Genomic DNA, 18,245 nt, shown 5'->3' with positions numbered 1-18,245 from the left:
TCTAGTGGAGGTCCCTACAGAGCGAATACATCATTAGCAGCACAAATGGTGTCCCCTCACGAAAGTTTGGAAACCGTCAAAGGAACAAATTGAGGCACGAGTACATTTTCAAGTGAAGTAACTCGTACATGCTACCTTTACTCGGTAGGTGGGCCGAACTCCTCTGTAATGCGTTGGAGGTGATAGCTTCTGGCGTCGGGGGCGTTCTTGCAATAGAAGTTTGAAATAAACGACTCGATCTGTAGAATATAAGATAAATAGTTAGTTTTCGTTACTGCGAAAAGATGTTAATACGTGTGTCGTACCTGCGATCGGAAAAACGACAAGGAGGAACTGGTGATATGCACACGGCAGAATTGGTGGAGATGTGTCCTATACGAACAACGAGAACCATAAGTTGGTGATACACGTGGCTAACAGTTCACAACGAGCATGTTCACGCTCACCAGTGCGACTTGTTTGCGTCAGCTTTGTACACAGAGAAGTCTTCCAGCACACCCAGCGACTGGAAAGACTCGTTCTTGACGTATACATAGAATAGCTGGCAAGATTGGCTTTGTTAAATTCCGAGAGTATCAACCCAGAGACTAGAGGATAATGAACGTACGCGGTTCTGCTTGTCGAGCAGCGAGTCTTCGAAGTACTCGACGAAGTCAGAGCTGGCAAACCGCTTGATTAGAGAAGGGGCCTCGTTCCTGCAGAAGTAGTTAGTCAACGTATTCGCAAATGACACACATATCGATTCTGTACCGGAATCGCAGCAGTCGGCGTTTAAAGACGGCGCAGTATTCATCCAGATGCCGTTCCTCGATCACTTCAATCGAGTGCAACAGGCGACTGGCCGGGTCTGGTAAGGGCTCTTTGAATTTACGGTAGTACACGTCTGCAGTCTGTAATCCACCGAATAAAGCATTAGTCCTAGTCACCCACACACTCCAGTCTCCTCTAAATCCAAACCTGTTCTACAGTGTACGGAATCGTGGCGTTATGGTCGCCAAACTGGAACGCGTCCTGATCCTCTGGCAGCCCCAGCATCAAGCGCGGCACACTATATCCCTCCTCTGGCTGACGTACGACCTGGACGCCATGCTTGCGAAGAAATACATCCAACTCCACTGGTGCCCGACGGCGGCGTCTGCTACCTCGAAAGCGTGCAGTAGACGCAACAGAAGAGACCTGCAGTCTATCTGGCCACGGAAAGCTCTACCATATCAACCGAACACGGTTTCAGCTCAGCCAATAAACATTTGAGATACCTTACAGTCCAGCCGCACCTTAGACCTCAACACGATAACGATAAGGTAACCCAGGGCGAACCACAGTAGTGGTGAGAGCTTCTGCATCAGCTCCTCGTCGGCCGTGACGTATATCCAGGGCTGTGCCACCTTGATGGCGACTAAGAGCGCGGCTCCGGTCGCCAGATACAGCAGCAGCTGCATCAGCTGCGAGCTGCGTCCAGGAGCCTCTTGTCTGGGTCGTGTACTGGGTGTAGCCTTAGTTGGAGGCTCCACAACCTTCTGCTCTTCAACTGCAGCTTGGAAACTTGGTAGCAGCGTCTTAACCAGCTGCACGTACCGGTGCTTGGCGTCCTGGAGCGATGTGCCTTTCAACTTGCGCCAGCTCTCCCTAAACCCATGACACGCATGAGTTAAAAAGCTGTGAACTAGCTCTAAAAGAACAGACTATTTCGTGCAGACCATTTTGCGCGCTCTACTGGACGGAAGGCGCTAGGAGCTGCCACGCTGCAGTCACCTACTGTCGCCTGCTTGAACAGTCCATACAGCTGCAGCTTGTGCGTGTCGCTCACGGCTACATTAGCCGCCTTGAGCTCCGCCGCTGCGCGCTCGAACACCGCTGCCATCAGATCAGCTTCAACTCTGCCACAGCAATCTGCGCGACACAATGGGAGATACAAAAAATGTGATCGATATCTTTTATAGTCCTACATGTATACATGAACTGTGTACACACATGTATACTTCGTAAATTACCCATCATAGCCGCTCATGGCACGCGCAACTTTGTTTCATTCACCAAGTTTCCTGACAGTGCTCAAGTAACCTCTGCTGGCCATGAACTTCCTCCACTCTAGCCTGCACCACCCCGCGCAGCGCGCCTGGAGCGAGCCGCATTTGCACCCGTCGCAGCTCATGTACCCGTTGTTCGTGACGCTGCGAAGCGAAGACAAGCCGATTCGCGGACTCGAGCCGGAGCTGCAGTGGGGCCAGGGTCCTAACGGCGACTACGCCTCGCTGGTGGCCCATCTGCGTGCCCTCATGGCCAAGGGTCTGACCAACGTTATGCTCTTTGGTGTCGTGGAGGACAAGGACGCTCGCGGCTGCATGGCCGACGACGAGGCCACGCCCGTTATCAAGTGCACCAAGGCACTGCGCAAGGCGCTTCCCGAGCTTATGGTGGCTTGCGACGTCTGCATGTGCGAATACACGGACAACGGTCACTGCGGTATCCTTCGCGAAGTGGACGGCGAGCAAGTGCTGGACAACGAGCGCACTCTTGAGCGCCTCAGCAGCATCGCTCTGGCCTATGCCAAGGCTGGAGCGCACATGGTTTGCCCGTCCGACATGATGGACAACCGCATCGGTGCCATCCGCAAGATCTACAACGAGAACGGCTTCGAGCACGTGTCTATCATGGCCTACACATCCAAGAAGGCCTCGGTCATGTATGCACCCTTCCGCGACGCCGTCGAGTCCACGTTCCAGGGAGACCGCAAGCGCTACCAGCACCCCGTGGGCAGCACGAGCCATGCTGCACTGGCGTTCGAGCGCGACGTGCAGCAGGGCGCGGACAGTGTCATCGTTAAGCCGTCGCTCTTCTACTCGGATATCGTGGCTAACTTCGCCGCTAAGAAGATGGTACCTGTTGTGTGCTACCTCGTGTCAGGCGAGTACAAGATGGTCAAGGACTACGGTGACTCCACCAACTCGCTTGAAGCTGTGGTGCGCGAGGCCCACCTCGGTCTGCTGCGTGCCGGTGCCAGCGTGCTTATCACGTACTTCACCCCATACATCCTGGACCGCTGTGCCAAGTGGTAAAAGACGAAGCGTACAGACACGACCAACACTCTGGCTGCCTTTGCGTTGTAATAATCGATCTTTCCTGCAGGCCATTGGGGTCTTCGCCAACACCTCCGCCTTGTTGACAACAATTTGTTGTGAATCAACTTGAGATGAATATATGTGATGTGTGCAGACTCATGTTATTAAAGTTTCTTTTCCACCAATCCTCACTCGCCATCAAATGATTTCCAATTGTATGGCCCCCATACGCAAACACACCACATTACTATGGAGGCGCAGGCGTTGACGGACAAGATTGTGGCCACTGGCAACGCCATCCGCGAGCTCAAGGCGGCCAAGGATGCGGCTAACGCCGAGGCGATTACTGCCAAAGTTCAGGAGCTGTTGGCGCTCAAGGCCGAGTTTAAGACGCTGACGGGTGCTGACTATACACCTCCACAGCAACCCAAGAAGCAGAAGGAGGCTGCTCCGTCCGCTGCTCCTGCCGACGGTGAGGCCCCCAAGAAGTCCAAAAGCCAGCTCAAGAAGGAGAAGAAGCTGGCCGAGCAGGCGGCCAAGAAGGCCGCGGGTGGCTCTTCCAAGGCCGGCAAGCAGAAGCAGAAACAGAAGCAGGCCAAACCCAGTGAGAGCGCGAAGCCCGCCGAGAGCGCCGCCGTTCCGTCTGACGCTGAGCTACTGCTGCGCCAAGCCGAGTTCCAGCATCAGGTGCTGAGCTCGGGCGCGGCCAGTGGCGCCCAGGTCGTGACCCCGTGGGATGTCGAGGCGGAGGACGGTGTGGACTACGACAAGCTCGTGGAGCAGTTCGGTAGCACTAAGATCCCGCCCGAGATGGTCGAGAGGATGGAGCGACTCACTGGCCACAAGGCCCACCGCTACTTGCGTCGCGGCTACTTCTTTTCGCACCGTGATCTGGACGTGATCCTGGATGCCTATGAGAAGGGCGAGAAGTTTTTCCTGTACACTGGCCGTGGCCCGTCGTCGGGCAGTCTGCACATGGGTCACTTGATCCCATTCACCTTCACGGCCTGGTTGCAGAAGGTGTTCGACGTTCCTCTCGTTATTCAGCTGACAAACGATGAAAAGTTTCTGTTCAAGGACCAGACACTCGAGGAGAGCGAGGTGATGGCCTGGGAGAACGCCAAGGACATCATTGCCTGTGGTTTTGACGTTAAGAAGACCTTCATCTTCGCCAACACGGACTACATCAAGGAGATGTACCCTCAGATCCTCAAGGTGCAGAAGTGCGTCACGTACAACCAGGTGCGCGGCATCTTCGGCTTCACTGGATCCGACAACATCGGCAAGTCGGCCTTCCCAGCTGTCCAAGCCGTGCCTTCTTTCTCGGAGACGTTCCCCGTGGTGCTTGGTGGACGCAAGGGTCTGCGTTGCCTGATTCCTCACGCCATTGACCAGGACCCATACTTCCGCATGACGCGTGATGTGGCGCCGCGCATTGGCTACCTCAAGCCTGCTTCCATGCACTCCAAGTTTTTCCCGGCACTACAGGGTAGCACCACCAAGATGAGCGCCAGTAAGGCCAGCACCACCATCTACATCTCGGACTCGCCGGAAGACATTGCCAACAAGATCAAGAAGTACGCCTTCAGGTAAGCTATGGGTCACTTTTTATCTCTTCGTGTGTTGATGTGCAGGTATCTAACTGCCTTGGCGTTTATTTACTTTACTTACAGCGGCGGAGGTGAGACCAAGGCCGACCACGAGAAGTACGGCGCCAACTTGGAGGCCGATATTCCGTACCAGTACCTGTCGTTTATGCTTGAGGACGACGAGGAGCTTGAACGCATTGGTCGGGAGTACGGCGCCGGCCGCATGATGTCGGGCGAGGTGAAGCAGAAGCTGATCGATGTCATGGCCGAGTACACGCTGGACTTCCAGAAGCGTCGTGCCGCCATCACTGACGACCTGGTGTCTGAGTTCATGAGCGTGCGCCCCCTAGAGTTTTAGGCACCGTTAGCTCCATGTTGTATTTGGCCAACTCGTACACTGCAGCTATCGTAGCAGTGCTATGGAAACAAGTGCCACTTTTTGCGCCTGCGTCTTGTATTTATGAGTTACTGTTGAGTATCCTCGCCATGCAGACGCGTATGGGCTCAAAAAGCGCGGATTTGGATTCCACTGAAGCACTACAACACTGTCGACATCACCAAGACGCGGAGATTTACTTCGGAAGCACAACCAAAACTGAAGTGTGGCAGCGGTGATCTTGGAGGAGACGGCCTTGCTGCACGAAGATGAAGGCACGGGTACAGGGACACATACATGCTGCATCTGCCCCACTGCCGTCCTCCACTTTCACCGACAAGAGTTGGCAATTTAACGCGTTGGCTCATCATCTGAGATTGAGTTCAACGACTCAGGGATGCTCCAATACACGTTACCACTGGGACTCCAGCTGCCAGGTTTTGATACAACGCTAGCCACGATTGGATTACCTGGCAACAACACACAAATTAAGCGCCTGACTCAAAGCTATAGATGTGAACACACGCGCATTGCCTCACCTCGTGCATGCGAAAGCAGTTGCAAATGCTTCGTCCAGGCTTAATCGGGTCCGCGACGTACGGGATGACAACCGAGCATTGCATGGGGACTATTTTATCCAGTGGGAGCAGGAAAAAATCTCTGCAAGCAGCCAGCAGTTCAGAACACGTTATAATTTTCGTAATAATCACACTCAATGGACTGTGCTTACGAACCCTTCGTTTTCGATGGAGATGCCGAATCGTCGGTAGTCAAACGTGATGTACGTTTCCAAAAAGAGCGTCAAGAGACTGCCGATCCCAGTGTACCATGTCACGCGTCCACCACGCGAAAACGTATAGCACCACTTTGGTTGCACTACAGCATCGCTGAGACTCGAGACGTAGGCCAGCTCTTCTGGAAAATCAGACACTGATGCGTTCTCCGAGTAGCTTCTTCTGCGATTTCCACCGCGGACTTTGCCGCCAGTATTGCTCGCAAACGATCTCACGTGGGTGTCGCCACATGCCTATCGACAGCAAACCAGTGAGTAGCATTCGTACAAAATTGATTATGATCGTTTGCAGATTCATTGGCCATACCTGCAAAAAGCGAACTACCAAAATCACCAGGACGTATGACGAGATTCCACCCGTAAATGCGCAGTTCAAGTCTACAGCCCACAACAGTTGCAAGACACGAGTTAGTGCTGACAAGTAAGCACGATATACGGTACCTTCACCTACTGTTGTTGACGAGGTGGCTTTTCAAAATCAACACCAGAGGGCGCAACGCTGGCATCTCTGTTTGCAGCGAATAAATAAGGTCTCGGGCGCCCAGTCCAGTGTGGCCAACAGAATGACCGCATGTAAGGTCAAGCAGCACGTCTTGTTCTGTTGGATTGAGAGAGTACGTCATCTTGAGAACGGGGATTTTAGCACTTCCAAGCAGCTCGAGTTTCTTCGTCCATGGCTGACGCTCAACCTCAGCCGCCAGTGCCTCTAAAATCACCAACGGTCGCTCTCCTGCCAACGAACGCGCAACCAGCACGCAGTCGATGTCGCTGACTGGCAATGCAAGCTGTGTATAGCTTGATCCGTAAATGTCGATCAAAGCATCAGGCCACAAGGAGCGCACCAGCTCCTGTAAGGAATCAATAGCCTGCTGTTGATGCGTTTCCATCAAGGCCAGCGTCGTGTCAACATAATCGACAAACGCTTCCGCTTGTCTGCTGAGATTGCTAAATCAGCATTATGAGCACGAGAATTAGCGTCATTAAGCAAAAACTAATGAGGTGGTAGTGCTGTACCTGTGAAATTGCTCCTCTGCTAGATATCGGGTGTACGACGGACTCATTGAATGCAGCTGCTGCGCTGCACTCACAGGGTGCCGGTAGTACTGCTGCTCTCGTAGCAGAAGCTGCTGTTCTGCACGTATAAGATCTGCGTCACGGTCGGCTTGATTCAATAAATAGTTCCGATTGAGATAAAATTCCGCTGAATCGCGGTTCGACATTGTGCCACCTGATGCACACTTACGCAGGCGCATATTCTTCTTGCGACGCTGATTCTGTTGCGACATTGGTGTCTGAAGTTTGGAGTCAGCTTCCTCGTTTTCTGGCGTCATCGTCTCTTCATCGGAATACCTGTGCTCGTCGTTGCATCCACTCTCCTCAGTAACTTTAGAAGTTGTAGATACGTGCTGCTTACGTTCGGATGGCTTTACCGTGCTTTGCTTGAGGACAGCATCCTTAAACAACAGTTTCCCACCAGGCAAAGCAGGAGCTTCATCGGACTGGTTGTCCTGCGACTTGAAGTGGTTTGCAAACGAGGAAGCTCGTTGTCGTTGCGGAGGCAAGTCGAACAGCGAGGAAGGTCGAGCTGGATCACGTTTAGGCATCCTGTAAAAGATACAACAATGGAAAACGTAAGCAGAGTGTCCATTGTGTGATGCCCGACACAATCTAGCAGGTAGCGAACAGCCACCTACCTGCGCAGACGTGAGCGACGATAGGACAGAGCAAATAGGCACGAGTGAAAGCACCACTTACGGAGGAGGATTCACAGGACGTGGATGCTGTCGCTGCGGGTAGTTTTGATGCATTTGTCGAGGCATAGCGTATACACCAGACCAAATAGGGTCGTCGTAACGTGTAGTCCTGCAAAAAAAAAGAGAATCAAGAAAGTATCAGTTAGTCATATTCCCACTTCATATCAACACTTGTATACGTCCTTACTCGTAGTAGGCGGGGTAGTAAGCTCCGAGATCGTGTGAGTAGCGGCAATTGTCCCCAAAGGAGCAGCCATACCCCGACACAAACCTGAGGCAAGGCTGATTGTGCTTTCTAAACTTGTTGTTCTTGTTGTTGTGCCGATGGACTCCTGAGTGGCGATACTGGTGATGCCTTTCTTGGTCGTCGGATGGCGGACTCGGCGGTGTGAGCACCGCACGAGGAGGAGGCGGGGGTGGCCACCGATGCTCAGGCATGTCTGTGAACTCCTTGTCGTCGAAGTGGCTGCTGGGCGTCTCGTAGGCACTTGCTACTGCCACTTCGCCCCGTTGCATGAATCTGTTCTGAATCACAATCGATGAACCCCGTGTCGTGCGGTTCGGTTGGCCAAATGAAGAGTGTGTGTACGCGTTGCCTTGCTCGGCCTGTTGCCTGTGGCTCCTTCTCGTTCAAAAATCCAAACGACAAACGGGGCCGGCGGAAGGTGCAGTGCTGTTGATATTGAGACTTTGAGAAAAAAGAAGGAAGAGGCGGCTGTGCCTCACACCGCAACGGAGTCCCCAAAGTCACAGGCGGAAGACTGCGGACAGGAAGGCGTCCGCACTTGAGTCCCAAAGTCACAGAGACGGAAGACTGCGGCCGGGAAGGCGTCCGCACAGGAAGGGACACACGAACACTTTTTTTCTATTGAAAGATCGTTTTTACAGCCCAGAAACCCCATAAAAACTAAGGGGTTTTTCGACATAAAAAACGGATGGGTTTTTTCGGGCTGAATGACTAATTCCACCGTTAAAAGAGCATGCTTGACAATTGAAGAGCATGTTGTTATTCAAATGTAGGGAAACTCAGATCCGGTCTGATTCGGCTGATTCCTAATGTTTTGTTTGGAATCAGCCGAATCAGACCGGATCTGAGTTTCCTACATTTCAATAGCATCTGATTCGAATAAGATGCTCCTTACTTGTACAAGCATGTATAAGAGCACTGAAGCCATCCAGGTTACGCTTCGGCGTACCCCCGCATTTCGACTTTGTGCATTAAGTACGCACTTCAACTATTAGAAAATGATTGACGAGGTTGTTACATGTTACCGGCGCGATACTCCTCGAGCTTCTCCAGAGTACCCGTCTCGAGGAACTCGTCGATCTTAGCGGCAGATGATTTACCTACACCCTTGAGTTTAAGCGCGTCTTTGCCGCATGTGAGCTTCGTCTCGCAGTCTCGGATGGCCTTGGCCACCTTGGACCACGTGCCGCCTTTGAACTTCTCGCCGCGCTTGAACTCGAAGCCCGAGAGCTCAGCAAAGGCGTCGGCCAAAGCCTGGTTGTCCTCGCACGTAGCCTCGGCCTTCTTACGGGGTTTCTTGGTCTTCTTCTCGTCCTCATCGGCGTCGTCACCATCTTCGTCCTTGACTTCGGCGCTCTTACGCTTACGACCAGTCTTCTTCTCTGTCTTAACATCCGTCTTTCCCTTCTTCTTGGGAGATGCCGATTCTTTTACGCCAAACTTCTTGATCATCTCCTGCGAGGTGCAATAGACCACAGCGGAGTCAGCATCATTGGCACAATAATAACAACCATGGTATGACGCACCTTCAGCGCTGCGTCCAATTGGAACTCGCCCTGATAATTAACACAGCATATTAGACTACTAATTCGCTAGATTAATGCATTGATTGCAGCCTCGTACATTCTCGCGCGTGGCGTTGAGCATCGTGCCAGCTTCGACGGCAGCATTCACTGGGTCCTGTGCAATTGGGAACCAATATTAAAAGGAGAGCTGTAAACACGTGGACAGTAGGTTAGCTGTCACACGTACCGTCGGGATCTTGACGCCCTCCTTAGTGCAGAGCGCCAGCAGCTCCTTGGCCGCTTTCTTGCTCGCCTCACGACTCGACATGGTTTCTTTCTGCTTAGAATTTTTGGCGGGAATGCGCAGCTATCAAATGGCAAATTCGATTAGACAGGTTTGGATCGGCAAAGTCACTTTGATGTGATTCGCTGTGCTAATCCAATATTCTCAACTCACATCCAATCATCATGATGAATAAAAGCGAAATTATTCACATCAAATTCAACTTTTTGAATTCACGTTTCATTTTGCAGGAGGACGCAGGCATGTCGTCGCCGCCACCAGCGTTGCCTGCGAGCGACGCGTCCAGCAGCAGCGTCACGGACAGCGGCACCGATGTGTCCACGCCACCGAACTCTCCTGCTACTAGACCCGGCTCCGCGCCGGCCCGACCTCCCGCTGCAACGTCATCCGCATCGTCCGTGTCGACACCATCCCCTCCGCCTAATTTGCCAGCACGTCGACCGTCCGTAGCTCCCGTCGGGCGTCAGGCCGCCATCCACGCCACCCCCACTGCCCCGAGACGCAAACGCAAGGCCACACCACCGCGTCGACGTCCCAGTAGCCCAACCACAGCAACACAGACCGTCAAGAGAAGGAGGAAGCCCGGCGAGGTGGCGCTTCGGGAGATCCGATTGCTACAGCGCTCCACAAAGCTGCTGCTGCGAAAACTTCCCTTCGCCCGTGTGGTGAGAGAGATCCAGACGGAGTTCACGGGTGTGGGTTACCGCTGGCAGGCTGAGGCACTGCTGGCGCTACAGGAAGCAGCCGAGACGTACCTTGTCCGCACCTTCGAAGACGCGTACGTTGGCTATACGAGCGGTTGTTGGTGAATATGTTGGCTGATTCTACTATTTGTTGCGTTATTAACCGCAGGAACTTGTGTGCCATCCACGGCAAGCGCGTGACGCTGCAGGTGAAGGACATTCAGCTGTCGTTGCGAATTCGTGGTATTCGACCGACGGCTTCGTAAGGAACGATGTCGAAGATTATTCAGGCGAAGTTATGAGGACTGTTTTTGCTTATTTTTGGGGTTAATTGGGCGTGTGCATACACTAAGGCTGACTTGGTGGTGATCTGAATCCTTCTTGGGTCTGCTTAGTGTGCAATGGTGTCATATTCGAGTGGTGCGTACATTGATGCAGGGAGTATCCATATGCGGTGCTGTGGGTCGCATCATCAATGCGCACTGGAAACCCCCAGGGACAAAAAGTCGTGTTGAAGCGGTCTTGTTACCCGTCAACCACATTGTTTTGGGCAATCGCTTTACTGAAGACGGCAGCTTTTGTCAACGGTTGTCATGGTCGCAGTGTAAAACGGAGACTTGATGGTGCTCACAATCAGAGTTTTACGGTGGGCTTGGCATCACAACAGGTAAAACTTTTGACGGTGAACCAGGCCACGCTTCCGTTCCCCTGAAACGACCCTGAAGCCGTTGAAGAGAGGCACGAGGTTTCAGAGGTTTGGAAAAGGTTGGACGTCCAAGACGGCGTTTAGCCAGACCTTGTCCGATTACAGCAAGAGTCCCCAAACACTGATAACATCCACAGACAACGATACATAAGTGGTTGCACTATCACAAAGTAGACATACAGCAACCAGCCACGTACCAACGAGTGGCCGCTGCGTTGTGGGCAATAATGTTGACAGCACGGCAATCCAGATGTGCATCTGCGCAAACAACGATCACATGCGTCAGTAATGCGGCGAAGACTCCATTGTGGCCTGCAAAGTAAATCTGAAGCTTACTCCCGTGAATCAAACAACTTCTTGGCAGTTTGTTTCCACTCTGCAACAACTTCTCTTGCCTCTTTTCCGCTCGGTATCGGACCGAGCTTAATTGCCACCTCATACTCGCTTTCAGGATCCAGGAACTGGTAGTCTTGGAACAGTTCCTACGGTCAACACAAACAGCAGACAAGATTATCAGATCTAATGAAGGGGGTTCCCACGTTATCAATGAAATGGCAACGAACCTGCTCGCTGCTCATCTGGTCTTCATACTTATTGCCTGGTTCTCGTTCCCATATCCGTTTGACTGCAACGTAGGGAGGTAGCCCAGAAGAGCAAGCTCCTGTAAGATATGCCTTCAAAGTCGCAGGCTCCTTTCCATCATAATTGCGATCTGCGAATACAATTATGAACATGAATTGAGATACTTCAACATTAGAGCCCTATGTTAGCATTAAACTCACCCAGCTGGATCTCACGAGTCTGCGCGTCGTAATCGACCGCAAAGTATTCAGCGGGGCCGATCGCAAGGCGATCTTCCAACGGAAAATACTTGGAAGCATCCTCTGATGCGACAGCAACATTGCTCTCCGGTGTTACCGTGATAGTTCCTGGGAAAGCGTGCGTCGAAGGCTTGAATAGGACGGCATAGTACCAAACGTCTCGAGTCTTGGCGACGTATGTAGTCTGATCAGCATAGCACAACGCAGAGCGAGAATCTATAGAGAGCGACGAGGAGGAAGATGATATCGACCACTTGCGGGATGATACCACAGCATTCTCTGTAGTGTTCCCCATGATCACATCTTCGTCAGTTGGTGTCGGTGTGTCGTTCGACTGGGTGTCAGTTTGTGTCGGTTCCGCCATTTCCAGCTTAAGTCCTTGTATCAGCTTCGAGAGCACTCCAACCCACGACGGGCCAGCAAGCGCTCCAGCGGCAAATGTAGGCGAAATGAGCGACATGCCATAACCATCCGCCTCGATCTTGAGATCGCTAACAAAATCCGCGTCCCAGTAAATAGTGCTCGCAAAGACTGTCTCCAATCGAACCACTTGACAAGCAGGCACTACATCAAACAACACTGGGACCCGCTCTTGAAGTACTCGATCAAAATCGACATTTTCTTCTTTTCCTGACACACAACATCGCACTCGGTTACGATAGTCGTACAAGAAGATGAGTTAAGGATAGATCACCTTCTAACAATGTGTTCACCAATGCCCGAGTCTGACGCGTAAACGCATTCGAGTGCGTTTCCAAAGTAAACCGCGACAGTCCCCTGAGGAATAGAGCAGACGCAAGCGCTTTCTGTCGTATGAATTGCCATAGCATAGTATGAGAACCAGCACGTTGCTGGAGACAAACACAGTACTTACAGATAGCGGAATCGATTCTGACTTGGAGACCATGCCTGATACAGTCAAATGCACAATTCCGTCAGCAAAAATGCACCACACACTCAACAATAAACAGTGTACGCCGTACTGCGCAGTGCCGTGCGTTCAGCATCCACAAGTGTTTGCATGGCTTCCTCCGGCGGCCGCGACAGTGTCCGAATAAGTGACAGCGCAGTAAGACCGGATCTGTCCTGAGCTAGTGGATCAGCTCCCCTCTCAAGCAACGCTTGAACCACCTATCCGGCACAATCCACCATCATTTAGCCACACTGCTACAACCTACTCAATTTGAATCCGAATTCACCTCTTGATAGCCTCCCATCGCTGAAACATGCAGCGGCGTCTGCCCAAACTGTCATCACCACGCCAATACATCAGCACATAGAACGTCGAAGTAAACACAATCTCTGCCGCTCACCACGTCCCGGACGTTCGGGTCGAAGCCCACTCTGTCCACCAGCAAGTGAACGAGCTTGACCTTGACGCTCTGTCTCGCTGTAGATACCCCGACAGCCACGTGAAGCAGCGTAGCCCCCGCCTCGTTGCGGATTGTCCGTAAATCCAGCTTCCAATGCCTCAGTCCGTCCCGCGTGGGGATTGAGCCCGTGTCCAAGTACGTCTTGAGCACCACCGTCTTGCCGGCACTGGCTTGGTCGAACAGCGCGTGCAGGACTCCGTTGGCAGAACCTTTGGCCGTCGCATACTGCGCCGCCTGTCGGAAGGCCACGTCCTCGTCTTCGCGGCGCGTCACTGCGGCCAGCAGCTGCGCTCGAAGATGCGCGACCTGTAGCTGTAGTACTTTGGGGTCTGAGAAAGAAGGCTCGGCCTTTGGAGGGCTGGCGAAACCTGAGCCTGTGGGGGACAGAATCTGACGGCATGAGATCTCAAGGTGTTGCAGGCGGTGCTGCGCCTCGTCCATCATATCTAGCAGCGAGCGGTCGGTAGCTTCGCGATCAGCGGCGGAGCGCGCCGAGGATACATTCCCTAGCGCGGACATGATTCCAACTGGATACGAAAAAAACGGTGGAGAAGGATTCTGATTGGTTCGAGTGGTAGTAGGGGATGGGAGGGTAGAACGGACAGATTCGAAGGTAGTCTGTGCTTGTCAAGCACTGCTTGACGGTCAAGCACACCTTGACCAGCATCGCCAGCTGCGCGCACCAGTTGCTAGCCGACCTAGAAATGCCAACGGCATTGGTGTCCAAACTCATAGCGCTGCACAGCACCTCTGTTGGCTGTGTTCATGTGCCTACACGCTGAGATCGAGTGGAGAGTCTCAACTTGAGACTCCCACACTGTCACTGTGGGAGTCCACCAAAAAAAACGCGGGAATGATCACTCATGACTTGCGCCGGTCAGAGTCTGACTCAGACCAGGCCAGTTGCACAGTCCAGGATAAGCTACAGGTTCAGTATGTACATGCATGTGAGTCCTTACTGGAGCACGACTACAGGACTTACATTACGTAGGACTCCTCTTCATCAGGCCGCGAGGCGGGATCTTCCAAGTGCGCTCCTCGATCATCATCTTGATGAAGGGGCTCATGGGCAGCGGGGATCTTCTGCCCCACGCGAATTGCGACAGGCGAGGACGCCAGAACTTGGACGGCAGCCACCACAGATCAGCGCTTCATGCACACGAACATGTCCTCCGTTTTTGCTTGTCTTGCTTCAGTCGGCGCGAACGTGTGGGCCGCTCGTCGCGGATAGTGCTGCCGGCTTATCCACGGCTGCGGCTGCGGCAGCAATGTCTACGATAGACTGGCATTGACCATGTAATAGCTGTTCCTCGTTCAAAGGCTCCGAATCGAGACATCTCGCAAAAAGATGTGACTCACTTCAAGCTTCTCCGCACACTTCAACAGATGATCCGAAAACAGTCGGACAGTACCGCACAGAGCCAGGTCGGATTCCGCGACTATGCAACTCTTTACCGATATTCCAACCGGTTTCCGCCTTCACGCCGCGACTCTGCACTCTTGATCTTTCGTCCCCCGCACTCGCCACTAAGGAATAAGCTTTGAGAAGGGCGACTGGCAGTATGGGGAAGCACAAGAAGCCCCGGCCGCAACGAGCGGTCGCTGGGCCCTCCCCTGCGCCTTCGCTCGACAACAATGCGGCCGAGACGCAGCAGCAGGACGTCGTGGAGGTCAAGCAGCAGAAGGTCGCGTCGCAGAGCTTCGGGTCGCAAGTGGAGGCGCTGGCGCAGCTCCTGTTGGACGCGAACGCGCCCGCCGTCGGCGTGGACGTAAGCGGCTGCGTGACGGTGTGGAACAAGCGGCTGGCCGATATCACGGGCTTCCAGGCCGAACGCGTGCTGGGCCGCCCCATCTCCGACTTCGTGTACGGCGCACAGCGCAAGAGCGAGATCACAGCCGTCGTGGCCGCTTGCGTGGCCGACAAGAGGCCGGTGCTGGAGCTACGCGTGCCGCTGCTCACGACCACGGGGAGAAACGCCGAAGTGCTGACCAACATGACACCGCTGTTGGCCGAGGATGGCACGTGTGTTGGCGTCTACGGTGTCGGCCAGGACGTGACGGAGTGGGCGATCCAGGAGAAACAGTACGCCACCGTCATGATGCAGGCCAACGCGCCCATTATCGAGCTGGACAAAGAGGGAAATATCACCGTGTGGAACACAAAGACTGAGTCTATGACAGGCTATTCCAGTGTCGATATGCTGGGCGAGCCGCTGCTGCCTGTCGTGGACAAGAGTTTCCGGAAGATCGTCTCGGAGAAGATTGAACAGGCACTCTCGGGTATTCCAGGTACAGATTTTGAGCTGCCCTTGGTGACAGCAAGAGGATCAAGAGTCGAGATTGTGTTGTGCTTAACGCCGAGATTTGATACTCTGGGGTCTGTGATGGGAGTTGTTGCGATCGGACAGGATGTAACAGAGCGAAACACCAAGGAGATGGAGTACAGGAAGCTGATCGAGACGGCCAATGCGCCGATCTTTGGTGTGGATACGGAGGGTCGCGTGGTGATCTTTAACGCCAAGGCGGCGCAAATCAGTGAGTACGCACCCGAAGAAGTTATGGGCGTGGATCTGGTTGATACTCTCATCTCGGAAAAATTTCGGTCAGAAGTGGCTGCAGTATTTCAGAGAGCGTTTCAGGGAATTGAGACGGCGAACTTTGAGTTCCCCTTGGTCACCAAGACTGGCCGAAAAGTGGAGCTTCTGCTGAACGCTACACCGCGCTACGATCATACAGGACACCTCGTGGGTGTTGTCGGAATTGGACAGGATATAACGGACCGTATTATCCAGGAGAAGGAGTACAGCCGACTGATCGATACCGCCAATGCCCCCATCTTCGGTGTTGACTGCAACGGCGAAGTGATCATTTGGAATAAGAAGGCGGCAGCGATTACAGACTACACAAACGAAGACACCATTGGCCAGAAAATCTTCAAGTTCATATCTGAGGACTATCGTGATGCCGTCGGCAAGGTGTTATCGAAGGCTTTGGAGGGCGAAGGGACAGCAAACTTTGACTTTCCATTGATCACGAAGAGTGGACGGCGATTGGATATTCTGCTGAACGCTACGCCAAAGTACGATCATTTCGGCAACATTTGCGGCGCCGTGGGAATTGGCCAGGACATCACCGACAGACGTGCTCAAGAGCAGGAGTACACCCGTTTAATCGATACTGCTAATGCGCCAATCTTCGGGGTGGACGAGAATGGGTGTGTAAATATCTGGAACCGCAAAGCTGCAGGTACGACACAGTACTCGAACGAAGAGGTACTTGGAGTAAACTTGGTCGAAAACTTTATTCCGGAGGATTTCCGGGAGGCAGTGTGGGCAGTGTTATCTGCGGCACTGAAGGGGCAAGAAACCGCCAACTTCGAGTTCCCCCTTAACACCAAGGACGGCCGTCGCGTTGAGATTCTGTTGAACGCCACCCCGCGCTACAATGAGAAGGGCGTCGTGATGGGTGTTGTTGGTATCGGCCAGGATATTACGATTCGTATGGCTCAGGAGAAGGAGACCAATCGCCTTATCCACTCGGCAAATGCTCCGATTTTTGGTGTGGATCAGGACGGACGGGTGAATATTTGGAACCTAAAGGTGGCCGAGATAACCCAGTTCTCGTCTCGAGAAATAATGGGAAAGGATCTGGTAAATCTGTTTGTTGCTGAAGACCACCGCGAATCAGTCGGGTTATTGCTGCGGAAGGCTCTTCAAGGAGAGCAAACTGGTAACTTCGATTTCCCTATTATAACTAAGACTGGGCGGCGAGTCGAAATCCTGCTGAATGCCACCCCTCGATACGACGAGCTGGGGCAGATCTTCGGTGTGATGGGGATCGGCCAAGATATCACGGAACGCATTGCTCAGGAACAGGAGTATATCCGCTTGATTGACACTGCCAACGCCCCGATCTTTGGAGTTGATTCTGACGGTCGAGTGAATATCTGGAACAAGAAGGCTGCAGAGATCATGCAGTACACGACGGATGCAGTAATGGGCGAGAAACTGGTGGAGAAGTACATCACGAAGGACTACCAGGAGGCAGTGAGCAATGTGTTGTCTGAGGCGCTGAATGGTGTGGAGACGGCGAACTTCGAGTTCCCGCTTATCACGAAGGCTGGCCGTCGTGTGGAGATTCTGTTGAATGCCACGCCGCGATACAATGAGCACGGCGCTGTGATCGGCATGGTCGGCATCGGGCAAGACATTACAGACCGTATTGCACAAGAGCAAGAATATTTGAGACTAATCGATACAGCCAACGCTCCGATCTTCGGTGTGGATATCAATGGACGTGTGAACATTTGGAACAGGAAGGCGGCAGAGATCACTCAATACACAAATGCAGAAGTGCTGGGCAAGGATCTAGTTGCCGAATTCATTTCCGAGGAGTATAAGGTGCCTGTGCGTAGCGTGTTGGAGAAGGCTTTCGAGGACGTCGAAACGGCCAATTTTGAGTTCCCATTGATTACGAAGGCCGGCCGTCGTGTGGAAATCTTGCTGAACGCTACTCCTAGATACAATGAACAGGGTGAGGTGATGGGAATGGTGGGAATTGGCCAGGATATCACCGTGCGAATGGCGCAAGAGAAAGAAAAGAACCGGATGATTCACTCGGCCAATGCCCCAATCTTTGGTGTGGATCAGGACGGACTAGTGAACATTTGGAATCTGAAGGTAGCGGAGATAACTCAGTTTTCGTCCGAGGAAGTGATGGGGCAAGATCTGGTGAACCGTTTTGTTGCGGAGGATCACCGCGATGAAGTCAACTTTAACTTGCGAAAAGCTCTTGAAGGAAAGCCAACGGGGAACTTCGATTTTCCTCTCATCACGAAGACTGGACGAAGAGTTGAGATTCTGTTGAATGCCACCCCTCGATACGACGAGCTGGGACAGATCTTCGGTGTAACTGGAATCGGCCAAGATATCACGGAACGTATTGCTCAGGAACAGGAGTATATCCGCTTGATTGACACTGCCAACGCCCCGATCTTTGGAGTTGATTCTGACGGTCGAGTGAATATCTGGAACAA

At 52.9% G+C, this 18,245-nt stretch overlaps 8 protein-coding genes across 27 annotated transcripts in view; 4 read left to right on the top strand and 4 right to left on the bottom strand.

Annotated features, from left to right (window-relative positions):
- Positions 1-32: 32 nt before the first annotated feature.
- PPTG_09328 lies at positions 33-1,906 on the bottom strand. Of its 2 annotated transcripts, XM_008904250.1 has the most exons (8): positions 1,698-1,906; positions 1,275-1,626; positions 958-1,203; positions 751-890; positions 608-695; positions 447-541; positions 306-372; positions 33-239 (listed from the first exon to the last, which is right to left on the bottom strand). In XM_008904250.1, exons 1-8 carry the CDS (start codon positions 1,859-1,861, stop codon positions 138-140), a joined length of 1,254 nt encoding a protein of 417 aa, XP_008902498.1. In that variant the 5' UTR covers positions 1,862-1,906; the 3' UTR covers positions 33-137. The 2 variants fall into 2 exon arrangements, with proteins under 2 accessions (XP_008902498.1, XP_008902499.1); XM_008904251.1 differs by having other exon boundaries at positions 1,275-1,906.
- Positions 1,907-2,008: 102 nt separating this feature from the next.
- PPTG_09327 (hypothetical protein) lies at positions 2,009-3,241 on the top strand. The gene has a single exon (XM_008904249.1). It carries the CDS (start codon positions 2,073-2,075, stop codon positions 3,054-3,056), a length of 984 nt encoding a protein of 327 aa, XP_008902497.1. The 5' UTR covers positions 2,009-2,072; the 3' UTR covers positions 3,057-3,241.
- A 36-nt stretch (positions 3,242-3,277) lies between these two features.
- PPTG_09326 (tryptophan-tRNA ligase) lies at positions 3,278-5,780 on the top strand. The gene is made up of 2 exons (XM_008904248.1): positions 3,278-4,648; positions 4,733-5,780. Exons 1-2 carry the CDS (start codon positions 3,309-3,311, stop codon positions 5,004-5,006), a joined length of 1,614 nt encoding a protein of 537 aa, XP_008902496.1. The 5' UTR covers positions 3,278-3,308; the 3' UTR covers positions 5,007-5,780.
- Positions 3,295-8,465, bottom strand: PPTG_09325 (hypothetical protein). 16 transcript variants are annotated; one of them, XM_008904242.1, is made up of 9 exons: positions 7,759-8,465; positions 7,512-7,680; positions 7,061-7,422; positions 6,832-6,964; positions 6,269-6,762; positions 6,125-6,195; positions 5,759-6,051; positions 5,564-5,684; positions 3,295-5,494 (listed from the first exon to the last, which is right to left on the bottom strand). In XM_008904242.1, exons 3-9 carry the CDS (start codon positions 7,419-7,421, stop codon positions 5,408-5,410), a joined length of 1,560 nt encoding a protein of 519 aa, XP_008902490.1. In that variant the 5' UTR covers position 7,422; positions 7,512-7,680; positions 7,759-8,465; the 3' UTR covers positions 3,295-5,407. The 16 variants fall into 16 exon arrangements, with proteins under 16 accessions (XP_008902490.1, XP_008902481.1, XP_008902482.1 ...); XM_008904233.1 differs by having other exon boundaries at positions 7,573-7,680; XM_008904234.1 differs by having other exon boundaries at positions 6,832-6,949; positions 7,573-7,680.
- A 263-nt stretch (positions 8,466-8,728) lies between these two features.
- On the bottom strand, positions 8,729-9,688 carry PPTG_09324. 2 transcript variants are annotated; one of them, XM_008904230.1, is made up of 4 exons: positions 9,571-9,688; positions 9,442-9,498; positions 9,345-9,374; positions 8,729-9,273 (listed from the first exon to the last, which is right to left on the bottom strand). In XM_008904230.1, exons 1-4 carry the CDS (start codon positions 9,649-9,651, stop codon positions 8,833-8,835), a joined length of 609 nt encoding a protein of 202 aa, XP_008902478.1. In that variant the 5' UTR covers positions 9,652-9,688; the 3' UTR covers positions 8,729-8,832. The 2 variants fall into 2 exon arrangements, with proteins under 2 accessions (XP_008902478.1, XP_008902479.1); XM_008904231.1 differs by having other exon boundaries at positions 9,442-9,688.
- A 139-nt stretch (positions 9,689-9,827) lies between these two features.
- PPTG_09323 (hypothetical protein) lies at positions 9,828-11,616 on the top strand. The gene is made up of 2 exons (XM_008904229.1): positions 9,828-10,405; positions 10,480-11,616. The coding sequence occupies exons 1-2, from the start codon at positions 9,870-9,872 to the stop codon at positions 10,574-10,576; spliced, it is 633 nt and encodes a 210-aa protein (XP_008902477.1). The 5' UTR covers positions 9,828-9,869; the 3' UTR covers positions 10,577-11,616.
- PPTG_09322 lies at positions 10,493-14,711 on the bottom strand. Of its 2 annotated transcripts, XM_008904227.1 has the most exons (10): positions 13,151-14,711; positions 13,037-13,084; positions 12,821-12,968; positions 12,712-12,746; positions 12,532-12,643; positions 11,799-12,467; positions 11,580-11,728; positions 11,353-11,498; positions 11,214-11,274; positions 10,493-11,137 (listed from the first exon to the last, which is right to left on the bottom strand). In XM_008904227.1, the coding sequence occupies exons 1-10, from the start codon at positions 13,727-13,729 to the stop codon at positions 10,952-10,954; spliced, it is 2,133 nt and encodes a 710-aa protein (XP_008902475.1). In that variant the 5' UTR covers positions 13,730-14,711; the 3' UTR covers positions 10,493-10,951. The 2 variants fall into 2 exon arrangements, with proteins under 2 accessions (XP_008902475.1, XP_008902476.1); XM_008904228.1 differs by having other exon boundaries at positions 13,037-14,711.
- Positions 14,088-18,245, top strand: part of PPTG_22501 — a gene marked incomplete at its 3' end in the record, with an annotated part of 22,027 nt that continues 17,869 nt past the window's right edge. The window contains exon 1 of one of the 2 annotated variants that reach the window (XM_008904353.1): positions 14,088-18,228. In XM_008904353.1, coding sequence (XP_008902601.1) covers positions 14,773-18,228 — 3,456 coding nt within the window. In that variant the 5' untranslated portion in view covers positions 14,088-14,772. The remainder of the gene's footprint in view (positions 18,229-18,245) is intronic. The other variant, XM_008904354.1, reaches the window with a different exon arrangement.

Source organism: Phytophthora parasitica, assembly GCF_000247585.1.
Source record: "Phytophthora parasitica INRA-310 unplaced genomic scaffold supercont2.17, whole genome shotgun sequence".
NCBI lineage: Eukaryota > Oomycota > Peronosporomycetes > Peronosporales > Peronosporaceae > Phytophthora > Phytophthora nicotianae.
The sequence above is the reverse complement of the archived record's forward strand: the minus strand, read 5'-3'. Positions and strand labels throughout refer to the sequence as shown.